Source organism: Diabrotica undecimpunctata, chromosome 5, assembly GCF_040954645.1.
Source record: "Diabrotica undecimpunctata isolate CICGRU chromosome 5, icDiaUnde3, whole genome shotgun sequence".
Lineage (NCBI taxonomy): Eukaryota > Metazoa > Arthropoda > Insecta > Coleoptera > Chrysomelidae > Diabrotica > Diabrotica undecimpunctata.
In genome coordinates, this window is record NC_092807.1 from 13814513 (window position 1) to 13838247 (window position 23735).

At 33.7% G+C, this 23735-nt stretch overlaps 1 protein-coding gene across 1 annotated transcript; it reads left to right on the forward strand.

The window, feature by feature from the left end:
• The first annotated feature begins 5249 nt into the window (after positions 1-5249).
• On the forward strand, positions 5250-18904 carry LOC140441083 (UDP-glycosyltransferase UGT5-like). The gene is made up of 4 exons (XM_072531515.1): positions 5250-5648; positions 11468-12283; positions 14219-14438; positions 18563-18904. Exons 1-4 carry the CDS (start codon positions 5396-5398, stop codon positions 18864-18866), a joined length of 1593 nt encoding a protein of 530 aa, XP_072387616.1. The 5' UTR covers positions 5250-5395; the 3' UTR covers positions 18867-18904.
• Positions 18905-23735: the final 4831 nt, after the last annotated feature.

A 23735-nucleotide genomic window follows, 5' to 3' on the forward strand; every position in this document is an offset into this window, starting at 1 on the left:
ACCGATACACCAAATATTTTATAGGTTAAGTTTCAGTGTCAAGTGCGTTAAAATACCGGCTTTTTATCGTGAGTTCGTAGATTGCTGGTAGATGTCACCTAAGTATAGAAGGGAGATACAAAGACAAATTCAACATAGCGCTTTTATTAACGATTTTATAATCGATGTCCTCATTTGCCCCTGTCCACATTTACCCTGATTGACCTTATAATGAGCTCCAACAGCAACAAGGGATTTAGTTATTCGTATTTGACAAGTTTTTTACTTAACCCTTTAAGCCCCAAAATAAAAGTTCAAACTTTTTTTAATAATTTTTAATGGAAACTTGTTTACAGGTATATTATAAACATGACCAAAAGTTTTTATTGGTATTTTTACAGAAAGTTAAAAAAACTTGGTGGTTTTATGATGAAACTACTGGGACACTGGGCCACTGTTTGTGGTACCACGAACGCAAAACAATATTTTTTTTGTTATTTAGACTAAAGTCTAGACTTTTTGGTACTGCAAATTCCACAGTGACGTGTTGTTCCATGAATTGGCATGTGATCAGTAGATGTCAGTCTGGTTTCTAGTGGAACGTATTTTTTAATTTTACTAGCGAGAGGTTTCAAACTTTTTCTGCCTCTTCTTTTAAACTGTTTCGACTCCAATTAGTCCCCGTCACACAGCTAACCCAAAATCTTTTAGTGTGAGTACAGATCCTTCTCCTCTTTTACAAAAAATAATATATGAATTTACTAGTGCCACATCTAGAAATTGCCAAAATATACGCATATACCACGTTTTGCTTTTTCGGTCTATTTCATAACATGACTTTGGCATGTCTGTTTTGTCTACATATCCCATGTGAGCATTGTAGTTCTTCACTAATTGCGAACAAAATATTTCTGCAACAGACCCATCCTTCAGCTTACGATTTACGGTAGAATTATCTGCAGGACTATGAAAATACTAAGGAAGTACAGTCTGTCCCAAAGCCTTCTTTCAGTGCGTCATTAATTTTGACGTCATATAGGATTTTAAGAATGTCGAGAATTATTGCATGACATTTTAGTTAAATCTGACAGTTGCAGGATCGTAATCGGTTAAATGTGAAAAGGTTATTTTTTTTAAATATAAAATAAAAACTTTAATTCAAATTTTTTTTTTAATATTAAAGGTAAAATTTTTAATTTTCATATTAAAGGTTTCGTCCTGTATATAAATTTTTATTGCGGAATATATTGGAACAGCAGTTTGTCATAATTTCTATTCTATACATTCCAAAGAAAGTGCTTTATTAGCTAAGATTTACCATCTCCAATAATTCAAGTTTTATCATGGTTGTTGAAACACGTAAGTATATGTCTCCCTTTTAAACATTCTACTAAAGAGTGTTTAGTCCAACTTGAATTTAGTATTTTTGGTATGAAGGGTTATATGTTGGCCTAAAATTAACAAGAACAAATTTAAAGAGTCTAGTGATATTTCAGTAGGTTATGGCAAACTATATTTTGATACAAACCCTCACTAAACATTCTGTATATACGAGTTCTAATAACATGTTCATAGTTATTGGTTAATGAACGGCAGAAACTGGTAATAAAGTTGTCCCAGCCTCTTTTTCTAATTGAAAATAATTTAATAATTTTAATATTAGTCTTTGTTTCTTCTCGGTATATCTCGGCATATTTAAAATATTTTTATGACAATAAATACAAAATTAAATTTTCACTGTAAAATGTCTGAAAATACTAACCTGGAATGACAATTATCATTTTATCAGTTGACATTGTGAAAGTACATACTGTCAAGATCGAGACCTTCTGCGTCAAATTATATTTATGCGCATCATTGATTGGATATTTATTTAGCGTATTATAAACTCCAACCAATTATACATCCGTAAGTAGAATTCGCTTTAATATATAAATACCCGTAAATGATACATAATTTTCCAAGTTCTATGTATAATAATCACAGACTCACGTTTTTTTCTGTCACTTCTAGCTTAATGCGTTAGAGAGAATTCGATCAACTATGACGCACTGAAAGAAGGGTTTGGGACGAACTATATATACCTTTTCTGTTTTTCCACTTTAACGAAACAATATTTTCTGGTTGCTTCTCCATCAGCCCAGTCACCAGATTTGAATTTTATTAAAAATTTATGATAGACATTAATAAAGTTAATAGTGTCCAATATCAAATAGAAATGAATTGAAAGTAAAAATTACTGAAACTTGCGACACAATTTCCCCCGAGTACACCAGAAAGTTGGCCGAATCAATGCGTAGAGCCCTAGACGACTGCAAACTGTAATGGATAATGAAGGAGGACCTAAAAAATATTAGCAATCATTTTTCAATGCGTAGAGTTTGTTTTTTATTTATAAATTTTCTTGTTTTAAAGTGAGATTTTAGCTGTGAGATAAAAATCATACATAAAATCATTAAATATTTATTGTTATTAAGTATGGTATACTTCAAAACCAAAAAGTAACTTATATTATTTTAAAAGTGTTGTAGTAATTTAAATTTCAGTATTTAATTTTTTCTAATAAATATTAATACAAGCTGACACAAATATATCAAGCTAGTTTTATTAAGTAGCTACGAATTTAAAACAAATTTCTAACAGTTATTATTATAAATGAAAACTTAAGGTATACACGAAAACGGAACAAACGCTAAAATAAAAGGTAAGAGATGCAAAGAACTGGAACAAATACTAAAATATAACCACAGTGGGTCTATTGAATAAAAATAAGTATTTGCTTTTACTTCTTTGTATTTAAGTATTTACTTAATATTAATTGAATAAAAGAACAGTAATTACTTTATGTAAAAGAGTTTACTTACAGCAATAAGTAATCTCTTTTATTTTCAAGAAGTTACTGAATGTACAAGGTTACACAAAATTTTTTCCAGTTATTACTTCTTTTTAGTTGAATAAAAAGAAGGATATTCTACAATTAGTAAGTAATACCTTAATATTTGTTAAGGAATCTCAAATGAATACTTACGCCAGTAGTTTATGCATACTTACACTAGTAGAGTGGTAGTTCTAAACATTTTTCGATTATTATAATTATGGCTGACTTTATATATGTTCGTAAACATAAACACTACATGAAAAGAAAAAACGTAAGTCCCAGCAAGTCTAAGGTTCTATTGAAGGTTCTAGATGAAACCAGAGGAGGTGCCCTTAGCTCTCGACAAAGGATGGAGATTTTTCTGCGATACGTTAGTGATACTGGATTTCAACCAGGTATTGCTGAAGATTTCGGCGTTCACCATACGACTGTATGTAAAACCATAAATAATGTTGCAGACAGATTTGGTGACGAATTTATTAATAGAAAAGGTTTTCCTAGCATACAAGTGTGGACACTCAGTGGCCTGGAAGTGTTCACGATTCGAGGATTTGGAAACAAAGTTCAATTTATCAAGTTATACATAGCTTTAGAGGAAATTTTTGCCTCCTTCGAGATAGTGGATATGGAATTTCTCCATGGTTATTATGCCCATTCAAAAACCCCCAAAACAGAAGCGAGGAATTATTTAATATCACTCATTCCAGAGAAAGGGTGATAATTGAAAGAGTATTTGGGCAGCTAAAGCAGAGATTTCCTATATTAGGGTCTAAAGTAAGAGTATCTTTGGCAAAAGTTCCAAAGATCATTGTTTGTTGTGCTGTTTTGCATAATATTTGCAAATATCTACGGGACGATTTTGAGTTATCCAAAAATGAACGGGAAAACCCACAGGACCTCCATGATGTACATTACAATGAAGCGGAAGTAGATATCATTCGTCAAAGAAGAGCTGCAAAACGCCAATTAATAGCGGAAACAATATTTAACAATAATATTTAAAAACAATATTTTACTTGATTTTGTAATTTTCTAACGTTGTTTTTAATTTGTTTACTTAAATATCATTGTCAATTTTTGTGCCATAGACACTACAATATAAAACAAGTATTTTTTGTTTTGATACCTATTTAATACACTGAAACTTTTAATACAAAATTTAGAAAACAAAAAATGTGAAACTAAAAATTGCAGTACATATATGGAAATTACAAATACATTAAAAATGGCAGTACATATTTGGAAATTACAAATACATTACAAGTCTATGTATTCTCGTAGTTCTGATACGATGCGATTATTAACCACTTCTGCTCCAAAACTAAACTATCTTCAGGAATTCGATATGGCAAAACATTTGTCAATTTTTCTATCAGAAGTTTTTCCCTTTGCGCTTGAAGTCTAGCAACATTTAATTGTTCAAGAAGAACAAGTCGTTGCAACTCTTGTGTTGATAAACTTTCCGTTTCATCGGTCTCTAACTTAAATTTCTTGTTCTTTGGGCGTTTTTTCAGCGTTCCTATAGATGAGGGTATTTGTGAATTGGTACTAGCTGATTCAGTATTTTCTAGATTGTTCGCTTCTCCGTTGTTAGTTCCAATGGAACATCCCCCAGGAATTTGCGTGAATACTGGATTTTTTCAAAATTCAATATATCCAGAAATTCTTTTTCCCACTCGCGCAATTTAATTTTATTGTTACCAGTCATATTTTTATCCGTTTTCTTCTTTACATCTGTTTTCATGTTATTGAGAATTTTTTTTAATTTGTCAATAGGAATACTTGTACCACAAGCCTTAATAAATTGATCTCTTATCCCGTTCCATGCCTTCTCTTCACTTTTAACAATTGCCGGAACCATTGATTTGTTCAGAAGAACCGTATGATTTTTCAATATTTTTACAAATATAAGCCTTTGACAGCCACTCTCGACAGGTATAATTCTTCCTCACTTGACGACGACATGACTATTTATAGCGCTAAAATTTAACTGACGTGGATGTACCTACTACACAGAAATCTCAACGATGCACGCGACGTTTACAAACTTGTTAAAACTTGTCTTGCAGCTATAAAAACATCACAAGACAATTTTAAATGTAAATACTTACAAGCATAAGTTAATACTTACAAGTATATACCTAAATTTCAGAATATTTTTCCAGTATTACCTTATAAGAAAACACTTACTTTTATTCAAATCAAAATAAGTAATATCTTATCCTTATAAGTATTAGTTTGTGCTTAAAAGTTACTACTTTTAAGGTAACACTTATTTTTATTCAACAGACCCAGTATGTAATGTTATAGAATTCTTTACGGAACAAGAAGGTTACAGTAAAATCCTTGAACGATATTATATAATGTTATTTGTACACATCCTAACTATCAAATGAAAAGATGCCAATCATATCTACGGTGTATATCTTTCTTATCGTATGGATAATATTATAAAAGTCTAATTTTGTGATATTTCGATAGGAAAAATCAGTTAAATTGTGTTTCCTAATCACAATAAAACATTAGTGATTTAAAAACATGTCGAAGCTAACATTAATATTAAGTTTAGTGCTAATATTTTCAAGTGTTGATTACGGGAGTCCCTATAAAATTTTGGGAGTATTTCCGTTTGGAGCGCCCAGTCACTACTTTTTAGGAAACGAGCTGATGAAGGGCTTAGCTTCCGCAGGCCATGACGTTACCATGATAACGGTTTTCGAAGAGAAAAATCCACCGAAAAATGGATCATATCGACAGATTATTTTAGACGGTGTTATGGAAGAACAACAAGGTAAACTATTTTTTATTATGATTAAAAAAAAACTATGACTATTTTAAAAAGATTTTATTCTAAAAAAAAAACTAATTAGGTCAATTTCACAGAAATGTATTTTAGTTAAAAAATTTATATATACAGTGTTATTCAATATCCAAAAAAGTTATTTAGAAAAAATTTGATTTTACTATATAGGGTATTTGTTGCGGTATAACCATTTTGATTTCGAAATCGCTATGAAGTCAACCGACTGTATACAAAGAAGGAATAAATACAGAATACAGAAGTACAAATACATTTTAATCATCATAAGTGGCTCGACAATTCGTTGTGGATCTTGGCCTGCTTACAAAGAAGTCGCCACTTCTGTCGATTCCAGCCAACTTCCCTCCATCTCCTGACCCTTAGAATTTGTAGTAGTTTCTTTCACATCATCAATCCATCTCCTTCGTGGTCGTCCTCTGCTTCTTGTGCCCTCGTGATCTGATATCCTAGCAATGTGTCCAGCCCATCTAAGTCTCTGCACTTAACGAATTTCACAATATCTGGATCGGTGTATAAGTGATATAGTTCAAAGTTGTATCTACGACGCCATAGCCTTTTCATTTACGGCCCCAAAAATCTTTCTAAGAATTTTTCTCTGAGAAATGCCAAGATGTCTTTTATCATTTTAAGATAAAGTCCCACACTGGAACAGATGGTATCCCCAATGAACTCTTAAAATATGGAGTCCCTGAACTTGCAAGTAAACTGTCACAAGTATTAAACAAAATCTTAAACGACATAGAAACACCAAAGGAATGGCATAAGAGCATCACAATCCCCATATGACAAAAATGACAAAAAACTTGCCCACAAAATTACAGAGGAATAACCCTCTTAAATATAACGATAAAACTTTTCACAAGTATTCTTAAGGACAAATTGGAAAAGCAAATTAATAATGCTGACGAACAACAAGGTTTTACAAGAGGGCGGTCTATAACAGATGCAGTACTCATAATAAAACAAATAAAAGAAAAAGCTATAGAGTTCGGCATGCCAGCATATATTTGCTTCATTGATCTGACGAAGGCGTTTGACAAGGTTCGCCTGGGAGACATTCTAAATATAGTAATAGAAAATAAAACGTCGACCAACATAACAAAGATAGTCCATAACCTAAATAACAACAATGTAACCAAAGTTAGTGCAGGAGACCAATTCACTGAAAATATTCCAACACCGGGAGAAATTAGACAAGGCGACAGTTTAAGCCCCTTCTTGTTTAACCTACTCATGGGCAAAATTATAAACAAAGTAACATCTCTCAATCTCGGATACAGAATGGGCAACAAAAGAATTGGTACGGTGTGTTACGCAGATGATGCAGCAATTATTGCCTAATCAGAAGATGATCTTCAGAGACAGCTCTTTCAGTTCTTTCAAATAAGCCGCCAACTAAATATGACCATTTCTACCAAAACTAAATGTATGATAATAGCAAAAGATCCGCTCCGATGTAAGTTAGTGGTTGAGAACAACCTCATAGAACAGGTGATGCAATTCAGATATCTGGGCATAGATATATCAAGCAGACACGACCCAGTAAAGGACCTTAGGAGTCAGATCACCTTAAAATTAGAATCTACAAGACTTGCATACGACCGATCATGACATATGGCATAGAAGTGCGCGAAGATACCAACAAACGAAACAGATGCTAAGGGTTGCCGAAATGAAAACCCTAAGAACAATAGTGGGCAAAACAAGAAAAGACAGGGTGAGAAATACAAACGTTAGAGAGCAGTGCAAAATTCAAGATATTGTAAGATGGGGAAGGTAGCGCAAGAGGATGTGGTACAATCATGTAAGACGAATGGATGAGAATACTCCCAAAAATTGCCCTAGAAAACAACCCGCCCAGTTCAAGACCTCCCGGAAGACCACCTAAAAGATGGAGGGATAGTTGGCAATCTACCTCCCAAGAAATTAACCAGAGGCAGCTTCAGAATTAAACAGATCTAAAGATTTCCAAGAAGTAGAAGAAGAAGAAGAAGAAGAAAAGGTCCACTTTTGAGCCCCATATATCAAAACCGGTCTTATTAAGGTCTTGTATATATTGAGCTTTATTGCACATTTTATATTTTTATTTTTTAAATGTTTCTAGAAAACGTGAACAGTTCTGTTTGCTTTTGCTATACGTCTTTTTATTTCGTCGCTTGTCGTGTTTGTTGCGTTTACTAGCGATCCAAGATATGTGAATTCTTTGACTTGCTCAAAGGTATGGTTGTTAATTTGAATTCTCTGTTGGATATTTCGGGGGTTTTTAGAAACCAACATATATTTGGTTTTTTCCTCGTTTACCACAGGGCCTAATTCACTTGCCGCGTCCGCAAGCCTTGTAAAACACTCCACCATGTCTCTCATACTTCTGTCCACTATACCTATGTATATCGTCAGCGAATGCGAGAATTTGCGTCGATCTATTAAAAATAGTTCCACTCATTATAATATTTAATTGTCTGATTTCCTTTTCCAAGGCAATATTAAAGAGGAGATACACCAGCGCGTCCTCCTGTCTTAGATCATTATTAATGTTATGAACGTAGAGTTTTCTCCTTCAATTCTAACGCATGAGGATCCCAAAGTCTATCATTGCATTATATAATGCAGTTTTTTTCATACTGTCATAGGCTGCTTTAAAGTCGACGAAGAGATAATGTGTATCTATGTTATATTCTAGTGACCTTTCTACAATCTGCCTGTGTACTTGAATTTTATGTGTAGTTGACTTTCCAACAGTAAATCCGCATTGATATTGACCAACAATATCGTTTGTAAAATGTTTAAGGTCAAACAATACATTGCCGAAGATTTTATACGCAGATTATAACAGAGTAATGCCTCTATAGTTCTTACACTCCAGTTGATCACCCTTTTTATGCAACGGACATGTTGTTCTCTTTAACCACTCTTCGAGTACCAATTCATTCTGCCATATAAGTACTATTAGTTTATGGATTGCTGCAAAAGTTGATCACCATCTTTTTTATACATTTCCGAACAGATTTCATCGATTCCTGGGGCTATATTTTCTTTGCGTTTTAGGATTGCATTTGACACTTCTCTTGTTGAGTCTTCACTGTGTAGTTGACGTTGTAGATTTTTTTGATTTTCTATATTGTAACCTCCTTCAATATCGTTTATATTTCGATGTTCGCTGAAATGTTGTGTCCAGCTGTTAAGAACTGAGTTTTTATTTTTTATTATGTAGGATTTCACCGTTAATGTCTTTACAAATTTTTAATCATGGTTTCTCGACGGCATTTATTTAAGGATTGGTAATATTTCCTCAATATCCTTCAAAACCAGCGGATACAAGAAGCAGAGGACGACCACGAATAAGATAGATGGATGATGTGGAAGAAGACCTACAGATTCTAGGGGTAAGAAGATGGAGGGAAGTTGCCAGGAATCGACAGGAGTGGCGACTTCTTTGTGAGCAGACCAAGATCCACAACGGATTGTCGAGCCACTTATGATGATGATGAATATTTCCTCGTTTTATTTTTATCGAATAAACTTTGTATCTCATTGAGAGTGTTCTGTTCGTATTCCCTCTTCTTACGTCGATGGATACATTTTTCCTCTCTTCTAAGACGTCTATACTCTTCTTTTATTCTCCGTGTACAACCTGCGTCGATAGGTTTTTGATTTCTTTATGATTTTTTTTTTCTGACTTGGTTTTGTCCAATATTTCAACCGATTTCTGTATCTTTAACACAATATCTCGTATATTTGCCCATAGGTGGTTAATATTTTCTTCGTCTTCTAAGTTTTTTGTCCCTATTTGATCTTCCGTTTGCTGTCTGTATACATTTGCAATGTCGAGATCTTTTAGTTTATTAAAGTCGATTTTTCTCTCCTTTTCCCGATCTTCTTTTTAAATTGGATATTCTCTCTTTAAATCGTGCTTTAACTAAATAGTGACCACTATCTATGTTTGCTCCTCTAAAAGACCAAACATCTAATAAGTTAGAGCAGTGTCTTGAATCGATGATTATACGATCTATTTGGTTAATCGTTTCATTATCAGGAGATTTTCAAGTTACCTTATATATATCTTTATGGGGAAATCGTGTTCCAGCTATTACCAATTTGTTAGACATCGCAAAGTTTATGATTCTGACACCATAATCATTAGAGTCTACGTGTAGACTCTCTTTTCCGATCGTATGCGAAAATATATTCTCTCTTCTGACTTTGACATTTAAGTCTCCTGCTATTATTTTGATGTCATTGTTTGGACACTCATCGCACTCTCGGTCTAGTGCCTCACAGAACATGTATTTTTCATCATCCCCTTTTTCTTCCCTTGGAATAAGGATGCTAATAATGCTAAAGTTAGCGAACTTCCCTTTAAGTCTTATTCGACATATCCTATAATCAATAGCTTTGAAATCGATTACACTATGTTTGACCTTGCTGCTTACAATAAATCCGGTATCAAATTCGTGTCGGGTAGGATGTCCACTGTAGTAAATATTGCAGTTATTTTTTTCCAAGATGCCTGAGCTAGTCCATCTCATTTTCTGTAAAGCAATGATACCTGCTTTGGCTTTATTCATTTCTCGTATGAGCAGAGCCGTGACTCCAGGATGATAAAGGTTTCTTACGTTCCACGTGCAAATTTTTTATCATTATCCTTATTTCGTTAGAAATACATTTTACATAATAAAATAAACAATTTGCTCTAGTTTTCAAAATAAATTTAACAGAAAGCATTGATAAATATTCGATTCAAAAAAAGTTTATCTATGTTTTATAAATTATCATAATAATAGTCTACTATGGGTATTTAAGGAAGCTTTAGACGGTTGTGCGAAAGGAATACTAATAAACGGTGAATGGTTGAATAACATTAGATATGCAGATGACACTATAGTTTTTGCCGATAATCTGCATGACTTACAGATATTAACAAATCGCATAACAGAAGTCAGCAACAGATACGGACTAGCTTTTAACATAAAGAAAACCAAATTTATGATAATTAGTAAAAAATCAATACTAAACGCTCAACTTACAATCAACCAACAGAATATCGAAAGAGTCGAGCAATATAAATATCTAGGCACCAATTTAAATAGCCAATGGGACCACTCAACAGAAATTAAACAGCGAATAATAAAAGCGAAAACCAGCATTCGTTAGAATGGACAACTAGAATGGAGAAGCATGGACACTGACTGTTGCATCTATGAATCGGCTCGAAGCTTTCGACATGTGGTGTTATAGGCGCATCTTACGTATATCCTGGGTTGACAGAGTTACTAATGTGGAGGTCCTGCGTAGAATGGGGAAAGAATGTGAAATTCTCATGACCGTCAAAACTAAAAAGTATCTAGGACATGTAATGAGAAATCAAGAACGTTACGGCCTTCTCCAGCTGATTCTCCAAGGGAAAGTAAATGGTAAGAGAGGACCGGGAAGAAGACGCATGGCTTCAAAATTTACGAAAGTGGTATAACACGACTACCACTGAACTGTTCCGCGCTGCAATAAACAAAGTAAAGATAGCCGTGATGATCGCCAACATCCTACTTGTCACTGGATAGGCACTTTAAGAAGAAGATATATTCAACAGTCTTTCGGGTTGACCGCGTCGATTATCATTGCGCCGAACTTTCGACATTATTTTCGATGTCTTATTCAGGGCTTCCGAGGTCTCAATCTATCGAGCTCGGGGTCTATTTGAATTGAACTGGCAACAAGATATGAATAATATTCACCTTTCATTCTAAATATATACATACATTTGAATTTGATTTGAAATATGATTTGTTTTTTAGTTATGTTTAAAGAAATTACGAACCTTGCGAATAAGCAGTCAAAACTGAAGAATCCCCTCAATATGCTACTTAATTTCAATACAATTGGATATAAAGTATCCGAATTGGTGCTCTCCCACTCAAAAATGCAGGCTTTAATCAAGTCCAATGAAAAATTTGACATAGTAATAACTACACAATTCGCACTCGAATCTGTCAAAGCCCTAGCACCTCACTTCGATGCTCATTTAGTACTGTTCAATAACCATGCTGCAAATAGTTGGATGAATCATTTCGTTGGAAATCCAACCCTTCCGTCTTTGAATCCGCAGCTTGTATTAGGATATCCAGAACTTATGAACTTTCAGCAACGCTTAATTAACACTTTGGTTAGCGCAATTATGTATATCAATCACAATCTTCTGCAATATCCTGAGCAAAATGAGCTCGTTCACAAATACATATCGAAAGATTTAGATCTACCAGCAGTTCAGTATAACGTTTCACTAGTACTTTCAAATTCCCACATCAGCTTGAATAAACCAGCTACATCAGTCCCTTGTATGAAGGAAATTGCTGGATTCCACGTTAAACCACCTAAACCCCTTCCTGTGGATCTGAAAAAGTATTTAGATGAAGCAAAACACGGAGTTATTTATTTTAGTATGGGTTCTAACCTGAAAAGTGCTGAGATGGCTCAAGAGACTAAAGATGCTTTGATGAATGCATTTTCTAAAAGGAAAGAAAGTGTTTTGTGGAAGTTTGAAGACGATAGTTTGCCTGGAAAGCCCAAAAACGTTAGGATAGAAAAATGGCTGCCACAGTCTGATTTACTGGGTGAGTAAATTATTTATTAAATAACCAATTTAATTTAATTACTATATTTTAATTAATGAAAATAAACCACAATAGAAGTAAGTTTATTGACGTTACAATTTCCACCCCGGAAATCGTTCTGAAAAATACATTTTAAAGTAGGCGACTTTAAATTGATATAATATCCATTTTGGCTTCAATGGTCCAATGCTCTCTACCAGAAGAGATGGTAATAGAGATACAGATAATTTCAAGCTCCAAAAGAAAATATGTTAGAAATTCCTTGTGAATCCTGTCCTTTCTACGCTTTGGTAGTATGAAATTGAAAAAATTGTCTATTAAAAAACTTGGAACTTTGAAAATGCAGATTCTTTGTCGAATACTTTAAATTTGATAAATATAATATATATACTACTACTACTTGTCGGTTTATAACGTTTTCCGCCGTTTTCCGACTTCCAATCGCCACTTAGACCGGTTGTTCCATAGATCTTCTTCTATGGCCCTCTCTCTCAGTTCTTTATTTATTCCTTTGCTCCAACTTTTTCTCGGTCTACCTCGTTTTCTCTTTCCTTCTGGTTGCCACTTTAGTATTTCTTTTGGCATTCGTTGTTCGTCCATTCTTTGTATGTGTCCGAACCAGATAATTTGTTTTGTTGTTGGTAATCCTTTCTTCTAATTTCCGTCGCTTTCAGCGTTGACAGTGTTTTTTCTTTCAGTTGCCATACCTCACAGCTGCATAAAGTGATGCTTTTTACTATAGTAACTCATATATCCTCTTTTTATTTTTTTTGCTGATGGATTGGTCCCATAAAATGGTGTTTAACATTGTGATGGCTTTTCTCCCTGACGTATTTCTCTCTCTTATGGCCTTGTCTAATGTTCCATCTTGTGAAATAGTGTTACCTAGGTATTTGTAATCACAGCAGTGCTTTATCGTAGTGTTATCGTCTAATATGAGATCTTTTTGTTCTGCTCCAATGCACAGGTATTCGGTTTTCTTTTTATTTACTTCTAGACCCCATATATCATACTCTTCAATTAATCTTCGTGCCATATAGTTTAAATCGTCATAATCTTGAGTCATTATTACTTGATCGTCTGCAAAGTTAAGCGTATATACCATAATATTGGTGAGCGGTATCTCCATTGTCCTGCATTTTTGTTTCCATTTTTTTAAAGCACTTTCGAGGTATATTTTAAATAAAGTGGGAGACAAGCATCATCCTTGCTCTAATCCTTTTGATGTTATAAATCCTGTTGTTATTTGTGTCCCTGCTTTAATCTTTGTTATTGGTTGGTTGTATAGCACTTTGACGGCTTTTATTAGTTCTATATTAATATTCGTGCTTTCCATTGATTGCCACAGCTTCTTCAGTGGAACGCTGTCGTAGATTTTCCGTAGGTCGACGAACAACATATGAATCTCTTGATTCCTTGCCATCTTTTTTTCTATTATCTGGGTTAAGGAGAAAATGTGGTCAATAGTGGATCGACCCGTACGAAATCCTGCTTGTTCTTCTGCTTCATAATCTAAGTATTCTCTCTCGATTCGGTTCTTTAACACCTTTCCATATATTCGACTCATAGATCCGGTTACAGCTATTCCTCAGTAATTTTCACAATTACTTTTATCACCCTTTTTATGTATAGTGCTGAGGTATGATATCTTCCATTCCCTAGGGATTTCGCTTGTGTTTATGCATTCTTGAAAAAGTTGTCGAAGACATTCGTACAATTTGTTCGTTCCGTACTTAAACAATTCTCCGGGTATATCTCCTGGTCCGGGTGCTTTGTTCCTCTTCAGGTGTTTACATACATTTTTAATTTCCTCTGTTGTTAATCTTATTGGCGAGCCAACTATTGAAATTCTATTTCTTATAATATATATACAGCTTGTTTATTAATAATATACATATATTATAATATATTAATTATTATTAATTTTTTTTACAGCCCATCCAAACATTAAACTCTTCATCACCCATGGAGGTTTTCTAAGCACTATAGAGAGTTTATATCACGCAGTTCCGACCGTAGCAATTCCTGTATTTGGTGATCAACAACAAAACGCCAAGCAATCAGAGTCATTCGGATACGCCAAAGTTGTAGATTTCGATACACTTACGGAAGAAAGTGTCTCAGCTGCAATAGAAGAGGTGATATCAAATAAAAAGTAAGACATTTTTGTTTTCTGTTTCTTCATATTGCCCGTTTTTCTTCAACGTTGCCTCTTCATCATTCAATCTTCGCTTGTCCACATAATTTTCTATCTGTTTCTATCTTGTGTATCTTGCATCCAATTCCTATGTCAACGTTTTAGATCGTCAATCCAACGTGTTTGTGGACCACCTCTGCTTCGGTAGACATCACCTCTTGGTCTTTATTTCAGTATCCACTTTGTCTATAGCCACTCCTGATCTTTGTAGCTGGCGGTTTCGGATTTTGTCTCGTAGTGAAACTCCCAACATAGCACGCTCAACATAGCAATATTTTGCACTATTCTCCTTGTCGTGGTCAACGCTTCTTCCTTGTAAGTCAATACTCGCAAAACACACCGATTAAAGAACAGCGCAGGTTTTACCACAAGGAGTAGAAATACGGCTACAACCTATAATGAACCAAAGTCAGTCATAATAACAAATACATAACGATTATGGGTTACTCAATGGTAACGACTCATAGTAAATACACTATGCTTAAGATTACACATTACTATCTTGCTGAAATTGGAGGGGAGTGTGGTACATCCCTTTCCTGTTCCAAGGAATCTACTGATAGTAGATTATAACACATTACTCTATTTTGAACTATCCGTTGAAGATAGGAAAATATGTATCTAAATATCATCATCATCATTTTGGCTTTACAACTCTGTGTGGGTCCTAGCCTCCTAAAGAATTTCTCTCCAGTCGTCCCTATCCGTCGCCTTCCTCCGCCAAGCACGTATTTCCATATGTCTCATGTCTTCATCGATGTTATCTAGGAATCTTGTTCTGGGTCTTTCTCTTCTTCTTTGACCAATAGGTCTATCAAGGAGCTTTTTTCTAGCTGGGTTGGTTTGCTCCATCCGCATTACATGACCTACCCACCTCAGACGTCCTATCTTTATGTGTTTTACGATATCTTAAACGATTTACGATTTACGATTTTACTGTATCTAAATATTAAGTCCTCAAATGACGTGTTCTCCAGCATCCATTATTAACACAGATACCAGACCCCATTGCATCCTAGAATGAACTCTACGATAGAATACAGAACAGCACTTATCCTGTTATCAGCTACATAGTGCAGCAAGCTCATTCAAGAATGAGAATAAGATGAGCACTTTCAATGTATGGTTAGTAATAACACATGACTTTGACGTAATTTAAATCAGAATCCGACATTGATACTTACAGATTTGCACTTTTAGGGTAGATGATCAATTCAAAGACTATTGTTATGTTTATATTACGTTTATATTTTACGAAATCATTATCTCTATTTTTACTCTATTATACTTTATTCTTCGCATTGACAATATGTTTAATATCATCTAATAAACAATTAGACATTACCGTAATTCTAGGTGATTTTAACTCAAAAATTGGTAAAGGAAAAAGTGGAAAACATGTAGGAGAATACGGACTCGGCAAAAGAAATGAACGAGGTGACAGACTACTTCAATTCTGCCAGGAAAATAACATGATTGCATCTAATACATTCTTCAACTTACCAAAGAGAAGACTTTATACGTGAAAATCACCCCAGGACAATGGCGAAAGAATAATTCGAAACCAGATTGATTTTTTACTGATAAATGAACGATACAGAAACTCCTTAAAATCCGTTAAAGCTTACCCAGGCGCAGATGTCTTTTCAGACCATAACCCTCTAATAGCGCAAATGAGTATTAAACTAAAAAGATTGGAGCAGAAAAGAAGAGCAAATCAGATAGACGTCAGTCATTTATGTAACCTGGAGGTAAAGGAGAAACTGCAAAAATGTATTAATAATAATCTCAAAATACTTCATGAAAAAGAAACATCTCAGCCAACGAACAACATAGATAAAAAATGGCAAAACGTAAAAATGGCGATAGCAGGTCCTGTGAAGAAAATTCTGACTAAAGAAAAACCAAAAATAAAGCAAAGGTGGATGACTGATAAGATCCTTCTTCTCATGGACAATCGGAGAATAATGAAAGGAAAAAACGAACAAAGGTATAAACAAATACAGAAAGAAATCAAAATAGAAATCAGAATAGCAAAAGAAGATTTTTATAAAAGAAAATGTGAAGAAATAGAGCAATTGCAGGCAAAACATGATATTTTTAATGTACATAAAAAAGTGAAAGAACTTGCAGGTACACAAAAACGTAAGCAGCCAAATACCCTGTATAATGTCAACGGAAACATAATAACAGAACTAGAAGAACAGTTGAAGACATGGAAAAACTATATTGAAGATATATAGACAACAATCTGAGCTAAGTAACATACAAGGAGACGAAGGTCCAGAAATAACGGAAGAAGAAGTAATGTACGCACTAAAAAGAATGAAAAATGGTAAAGCCCCAGGTCCAGATGAAATACCAACGGAAATCCTTAAACTAATAGAAAAAGACTCGATTCACATTTTAGTTAAACTTTTCAATAGCATTTATACATCAGGAAAAATACCACAAGAATGGCTTTTATCCACCTTTGTTACTATACCAAAAAAGATAAATGCCAAACAATGCAGTGATTACCGTACAATCAGTCTGATGAGCCATGTACTGAAAATATTTCTGAAAATTATACACTCTAGAGTACACAGAAAACTGGAAATGGACATCAATAATACCCAGTTTGGATTCCGAAATGGACTTGGAACAAGAGAGGCGTTGTTTGCACTGAACGTTATGTCTCAAAGATGTCTTGACATAAATCAAGATGTATTCATGTGTTTCATAGATTACAACAAGGCCTTTGATAAAGTGCGGCATGATCACCTAATCATACTCCTGACAGAAAAGAATTTAGATAAACGAGACATCCGACTAATAGCAAATATGTACTACAATCAGAAAGCAGTAGTGAGAGTAGAGAATAATACCACTGAAGAAATTGAAATAAAGCGAGGTGTGAGACAAGGGTGTATACTGTCACCAACCCTGTTTAATCTCTATTCCGAAGACGTAATGAATAGAACACTCTCTGAGCAATCCGTAGGTATTAAAATAAATGGTGTTAGATTAAACAATCTGAGATTTGCCGACGACACCATTCTGATCGCAGAAACACTTGAAGAGCTACAGACATTGGTGAATAAGATAGCAGACTGCAGCGAAGAATATGGACTATCTTTGAACATAAAGAAAACTAAATTTATGGTAATATCGAAATCAACACAAAATGTTCAAAATTTATATTTACACAATGAAATTATCGATCGAGTTAGCAAATACAAATATTTAGGCACTTTTATAAATGAAGACAACGATAGCTCAGCAGAAATCAAAATAAGAATAGAAAAAGCCAGATCCATATTCACTAAAATGAAGAGAGTGTTCTGCGGAAGAGATTTGAGCCTTGAAATGAAACTTCGCCTGATGAGATGTTACGTACTTTCTGTGCTGTTCTACGGAATGGAGTCATGGACGTTGAAAAAGATTGATACCAAAAAATTAGAGGCATTTGAACTGTGGATGTATCGCAGAATCCTGAGAATATCATGGACCGAGAGAGTCACAAATGTCGAGGTCTTGAGAAGAATGAATAAAGAAAAGGAAGTCATATTTACGATCAAAAAACGAAAACTGCAATACTTGGGACACATTACAAGAGGCGAAAGATATGAACTGTTTCGAATAATTGTGCAAGGGAAAATAGCAAGAAAAAGGTCCATAGGAAGAAGACGAAACTCCTGGCTAAAGAATCTACGGGAATGGTATAGCTGTAGCAGCAACGAATTGTTTCGGTCAGCAGTTTCGAAAATACGTATAGCCCTGATGATCGCCAACCTTCGGAACGAAGATGGCACTTGAAGAAGAATAAACAATGTATTTATTGCCACGTGTAAAGAATACTAATTTTCTCAAATATCTTTATTACATGTGTGGCCGGAAATATATTTGTTGGTCACATGCTGGATGGCATTTTTTATGGTCTTTTTAATGATGTATCACAAGTAGGGATTTGCAATTTAATCTTTTTTGACTCCCTTACTATCCTAGAAACGGTTTCAGCATTTTTCGATATCAGCTTTTGTTCCTGAGATATGGCCCATTGTAAGTTTTAAAATTGACACACTGTTTATATTTTGTTGCAGATACCAAGATAATGTACAAGCGCGATCCAAAATGTTTCACGATAGACAAATGAGTCCTCTACAAGAAGCCGTGTATTGGATAGAATACGTTGTAAGGCACAACGGAGCTAAACATCTTAGAGTTGGCTATTTGGACCTATCGTGGTATCAGTACTACTTGCTCGATGTATTTGGACTTATTTTTGGAATTATATTTCTAATCGGTTTTGTGATTAAAATAGTATTGTCATGTTTATGCAAGATGGTTAAAGGAAATTGTAATGTTACAAATAAGATGAGAAAGGAGAAGGTAAAGAAACATTAAAACATCTACAACGTATAAATAAATGTCTTTATTTTGTTGCATTGTGTTTTTCTCGAAACCAATCCTTTGTATACACATAAAGGCGTTAGTTCCTTATATAATTCGGTAATTCCAGCGAATATGACATACTTTTAGTGCCTTAACCGAATATTTCCAAACCGATGGATAGGGAGGCGAATATCGATGTAATGAGAAGCTCGATCTCCTGATCTGACGCTATTAGACTTCTTCTTATGGGGATATATCAAAAATATTGTATACAAAAATAAATCTCTCGATTTAGTTGACTTAAAAAGACAAATAACGCTTTAATAATAATATTAATAAATATAATATTAATAATAAAACTAATAATTTAGGCAACTTTTTAAAATAAAACCAACACAATCACAACTTACATGAAACTCATTGGATTCCCAAAAGTAAGAGCTCCTTATATTTTTATGTAACTTATATATGTCTTTTTACTATCTTAGTACAATTTTTTATTGGACTTATAAGAAGCCATCCTTTCTGTCCGACATTTTATCACGTGCCCTTTTGTTTTCTAACAATGCGCATGTGTTGGAACTTAGGTCAAAGTCAAACATAGGACACCTTGCGTCACACAAAATATAAGTTTTGTTCGCGGAGGGAGTACCTGACTAGTTTCCCATAAGTTTCGGACCAGTTAGGGAAGACAAACTTAACAAAAAAGGAGTGGGAGAAACCAAAACAAGTAATCAAAACAAAGTAAACTACTAGAGAGAAAACAATACCCTAGAGTGGAAAATAAATATATAAAACCAAAGCAAAAACAGAGGACAGTTCGTAGCTAAAAGTCGTGGGCAAAACTATCGAATATTTTGGAATTTTCCAATTTTTGTTTTTTCAAAATAAATTCTGGTCAATCAAGTCGTTTATTGTAAAATAGAGTTTATTTTAACAATATTTATTGAACAATTTTAATTTTTTATGTCGAGAAAATTTCGAAAAAAATAAATGTTTAATATTAAGTACATAAGGTTATTTTACTCTAAACTTCAATGATAATTTAAATTGCTTAAACAAGTCGTTTTAACTAAAAAAAAGTGCATGATCAATAACGAGTATTCCCCCTTCTAGCTCTTATTACTGCTTGCATCCTTCTCAGCAAGTTTGCAAGTAAATTTTAGACATATCCTTGGGAAATTGTATTCCATTCATCGTGTACAGCAAGTCGAAGCTGCTTTATCGTATTTGGAATGGGATTTCTTTATTTCTTTGTCGTATGCTGCATTTTAGCTAATCCCACATGTGCTCCATTGGATTTAAATCAGGGATAAACGGTGGCCAATCCAATCTTCGAATTTAAAACTCATATAGTATTACTCACTATAGCAGCAGCATGTGGTCAAGCATTATCGTGCATTAACGTGAATCTTTCATATCAAATGTAACCAACATATGACAAAACATGATCTTGCAGGATGTTTTAAACGTAAGAATCACCAGTCATCCGTCCAATTACTTTCACAAGTGCGGTACATACTTCCCAACTAATACCTTCCCAAAGAATTATGCCATCAACTCCAAAACTAACAGTCTGGGCGAGAGTGCAGCTGGCGAATCGTTCTCCAGCTCTTCTGTAGAGGTAGATTTGACCATGTGGCTTCCATAATAGGATTCTGGTTTCATCAGTAAAAAGAACGTTTTTCCAGTTATCGATATTCCACTAAATATGTGTTTTTGCAAATTCCAAACGACGAGCTTTATGATTTTGGAGGAGACGTGGAACTTTGGCAGGGCGTCTGGGCTTCTTTTGATCTTCGTCTAACTGTTTGTGATTTCACATTAACTTGTCCAACACTTAATAGCTCATTTCTAAGGTGCATCGATGTCAATAAACGATTTCGTGTAGAATTAAAAACCAAAAAACGGTCATCAATTGCGGTTGTGCACCTTGTGCGTCCTTGACCAGGCCTTCGTACAAAATTTCCTGTTTCGCGGTACCTTTTTAGAGTATTCGAAACTATAGATTCAGTTCTGCTGAGACGTCCTGCAATACCTTTTTGTGCATATCCTTCCTCGTACAAAAATACAATATGTGCTGCTGGGGCTTCATCGCAGTGTCGAATTGGTGGGATACTTGTTTTAAACTTGGTTAAATCAAGACAATATTTAATTAAACTTAATAAATTAAACTAAAAATAACCGAATTAGTATGATTTTTCCTTTATGTGAAGAAGGTTTTTTACGATGAAATGTATGAATGACACTAACCACTGAATAAACGTCAAAATAAACATCAAAATATATCAAACCAGTTGAGTACATCAGCCTACTATATGAGTATTATCAGTAGTTTAAAATTATTTAGAAATAATAGTGACTACAAAAAATAATTGGAAAATTCCAAAATATTCGATATTTTTGTCCATGAGTGTATTAGAGGGGTTTATATAATACATGGCCAAATTACATAGGACATTGTACATGAGACATATCAAAAATATCTTGAGGAATCCAAAATTTGAATAATGTATAGAGTCTTGTATTTCAAACAAGAAAGTTAGTGTTTGCCACTGTTACATGATACACCTTGTATGTAAAGTTTTTCGCAACTAACAATACCAATCGGCGTGTCCGAGCGTTTTTTTGAACACACCTCCATTTATTTATTATCGAATTTATTCTATTTGGCTTTTCCACTCTTTATTATATTAAAACATTTAATGATAAAAACAAGAAATAAATATTCATTAGTTCCTCAAATTTAACAAGAAAAACAATGTTTTGCCTAATTTAGATAACAAATTCGACACCCAATTTATTATGCTAATTATTTATTGTTAATCTAAGTAGCTGTTAAACAAGATAAGTAAGTGCAGGTAAATTGTATTACCATAAATAAATACATACGTGTAAATTCTTAAGTCATTATAATAATACTCCATATTCAACATTTAAGTTATCTTTGGGATAGGTGTCTCAAGGAGAGGGCGACAATGACACCTATCGAAATACACAAAATACGAAAGATAAATAAATATCATAAGGAAACAGCAATTTCCAATTTACAAAGCGAAGGCTTTAGCCATGGACGTATAAACCAAAATAATAATTTATTAGTTATATTAATATATTTAATTGTAATTATAACATCAAATGTGCACATAGTGTGCATATCATTTAATAATAGCGTATAACAGATATCAACCAATTATTTTATATGTAGAAGCACTGAAAACTATTTATTAATGGCAACGGTGTTTACATTTCTCTGTCTTATGGCTCTACGTCAAACTTCAAATGCTGTTCCATGTTTGTTTACTTTTTACCCAAGAAGATGAGGAAAAGTTGTTTTTCGATATTTTGGCTGCATTTTTAGTGATATTTGTAAATAGTGAAATAAACATATTATAATAATGGTGATACAGTATTGCATTTGCAAAAAAACGAAACATTTACATCCCAATGTCTCATTTAATTTGTAAGTACTGTTTATTTACATTATTTAAGATGAGGAACTGAGGAAGCCTGTTTGTTTACATTTTAAAATATGTCTTTCATAGGCGTACCATTGGGTTGATTTATATTCATTAATGTATTGAACAAGATATTAGTTCATGAAATTAGTATAGACATTTTTAAATTGTAAGTAGACATCGGGCAGGTCACGTAGCCCGATATAATGACAACAGGTGGACACGGAGAATTCTAGAATGGAGACCAAAGACGACAACAAGAAGCATGGGAAGACCTCAAAAAAGATGAGTAGATGACATAAAAACAGAGACAGGCAAACAGTGGATTAGATTGGCGCAAGATAGAGAAAGATGGAAGCAATTGGGAGAGACCTACATTCAGGAGTGGATGGAAAATGGTTGACAAAGAAGTAGAAGTAGACATCATCTGATTAAAATAATCTGTTTAGTAGCTTTTTAATTTAATATTTCTCATGAATTCAAATAAATTAGTGAAATGAATAAAACTCATTTATTTTTCTATGTAGGTTTCCAAATAATATTGATTAATGATGAAATTTACTCTAAACTTCAACAGAGAAAACAGTATAAAAACCTTTTAAAAGCATCCTTTTTGGTTATTAAAACTTGTAAGGAAACTGAAAAATATTTCAGATTTTTTAATAAAACTATAAATATCTACAACAGACGAGTTAAAAACCTTATGAATATTTTGATTAATAAAACCATACAAAATGTCTCAAAATGAATTTATGAGCATTTTGGTGACCATATGTATGATGAAGATGCAATCGATGGTCACTCTATGCAACTTTTAAAATTGGTTCTTGAGAAATATTTTAAAATTGGAATTCATCATGAAACGAAGACTACTTTAGATGCTAACACCATGCGCATAAGATGCGTTATTACTAAGACTGTTTTATTTCGCAATCAATAAATTTATTTCTGTACCAACGTCTTCTATTATGTCTATTTACCATTTTTACTTTAATATTTCTGTTCGCTAAATAGCTTTCCAATAGTTTATACATTTTCACGCCTAATTTTTAATACGTATATTTGCAAATAATTTTGTGTCAAATGCGAGCAAAAGCTTTAGAATGATCGATAAATATATACTTCATCTAATTTACATACCGTTGCACGTCATCGGCGTCATAGCCAGTGACGTCACATGATACCAACATGAAATATTTAGGCGGTAGGTGTGTTCTTTTTTAGAATCACTTTGCCGAGTACACTGACATTACAACCACTAGACATATTTTATTATATACGCGTAGAAATAGTATTTAAAGATTTCTATTAATATTAACTTAAAGAAATACACAATAATATGTTTCATTTAATTTGTATAAATGCATTATAAAGCGTTTTTATGAAGAACATTTGTTCGGAACACACTGTAACTGTAATCGAA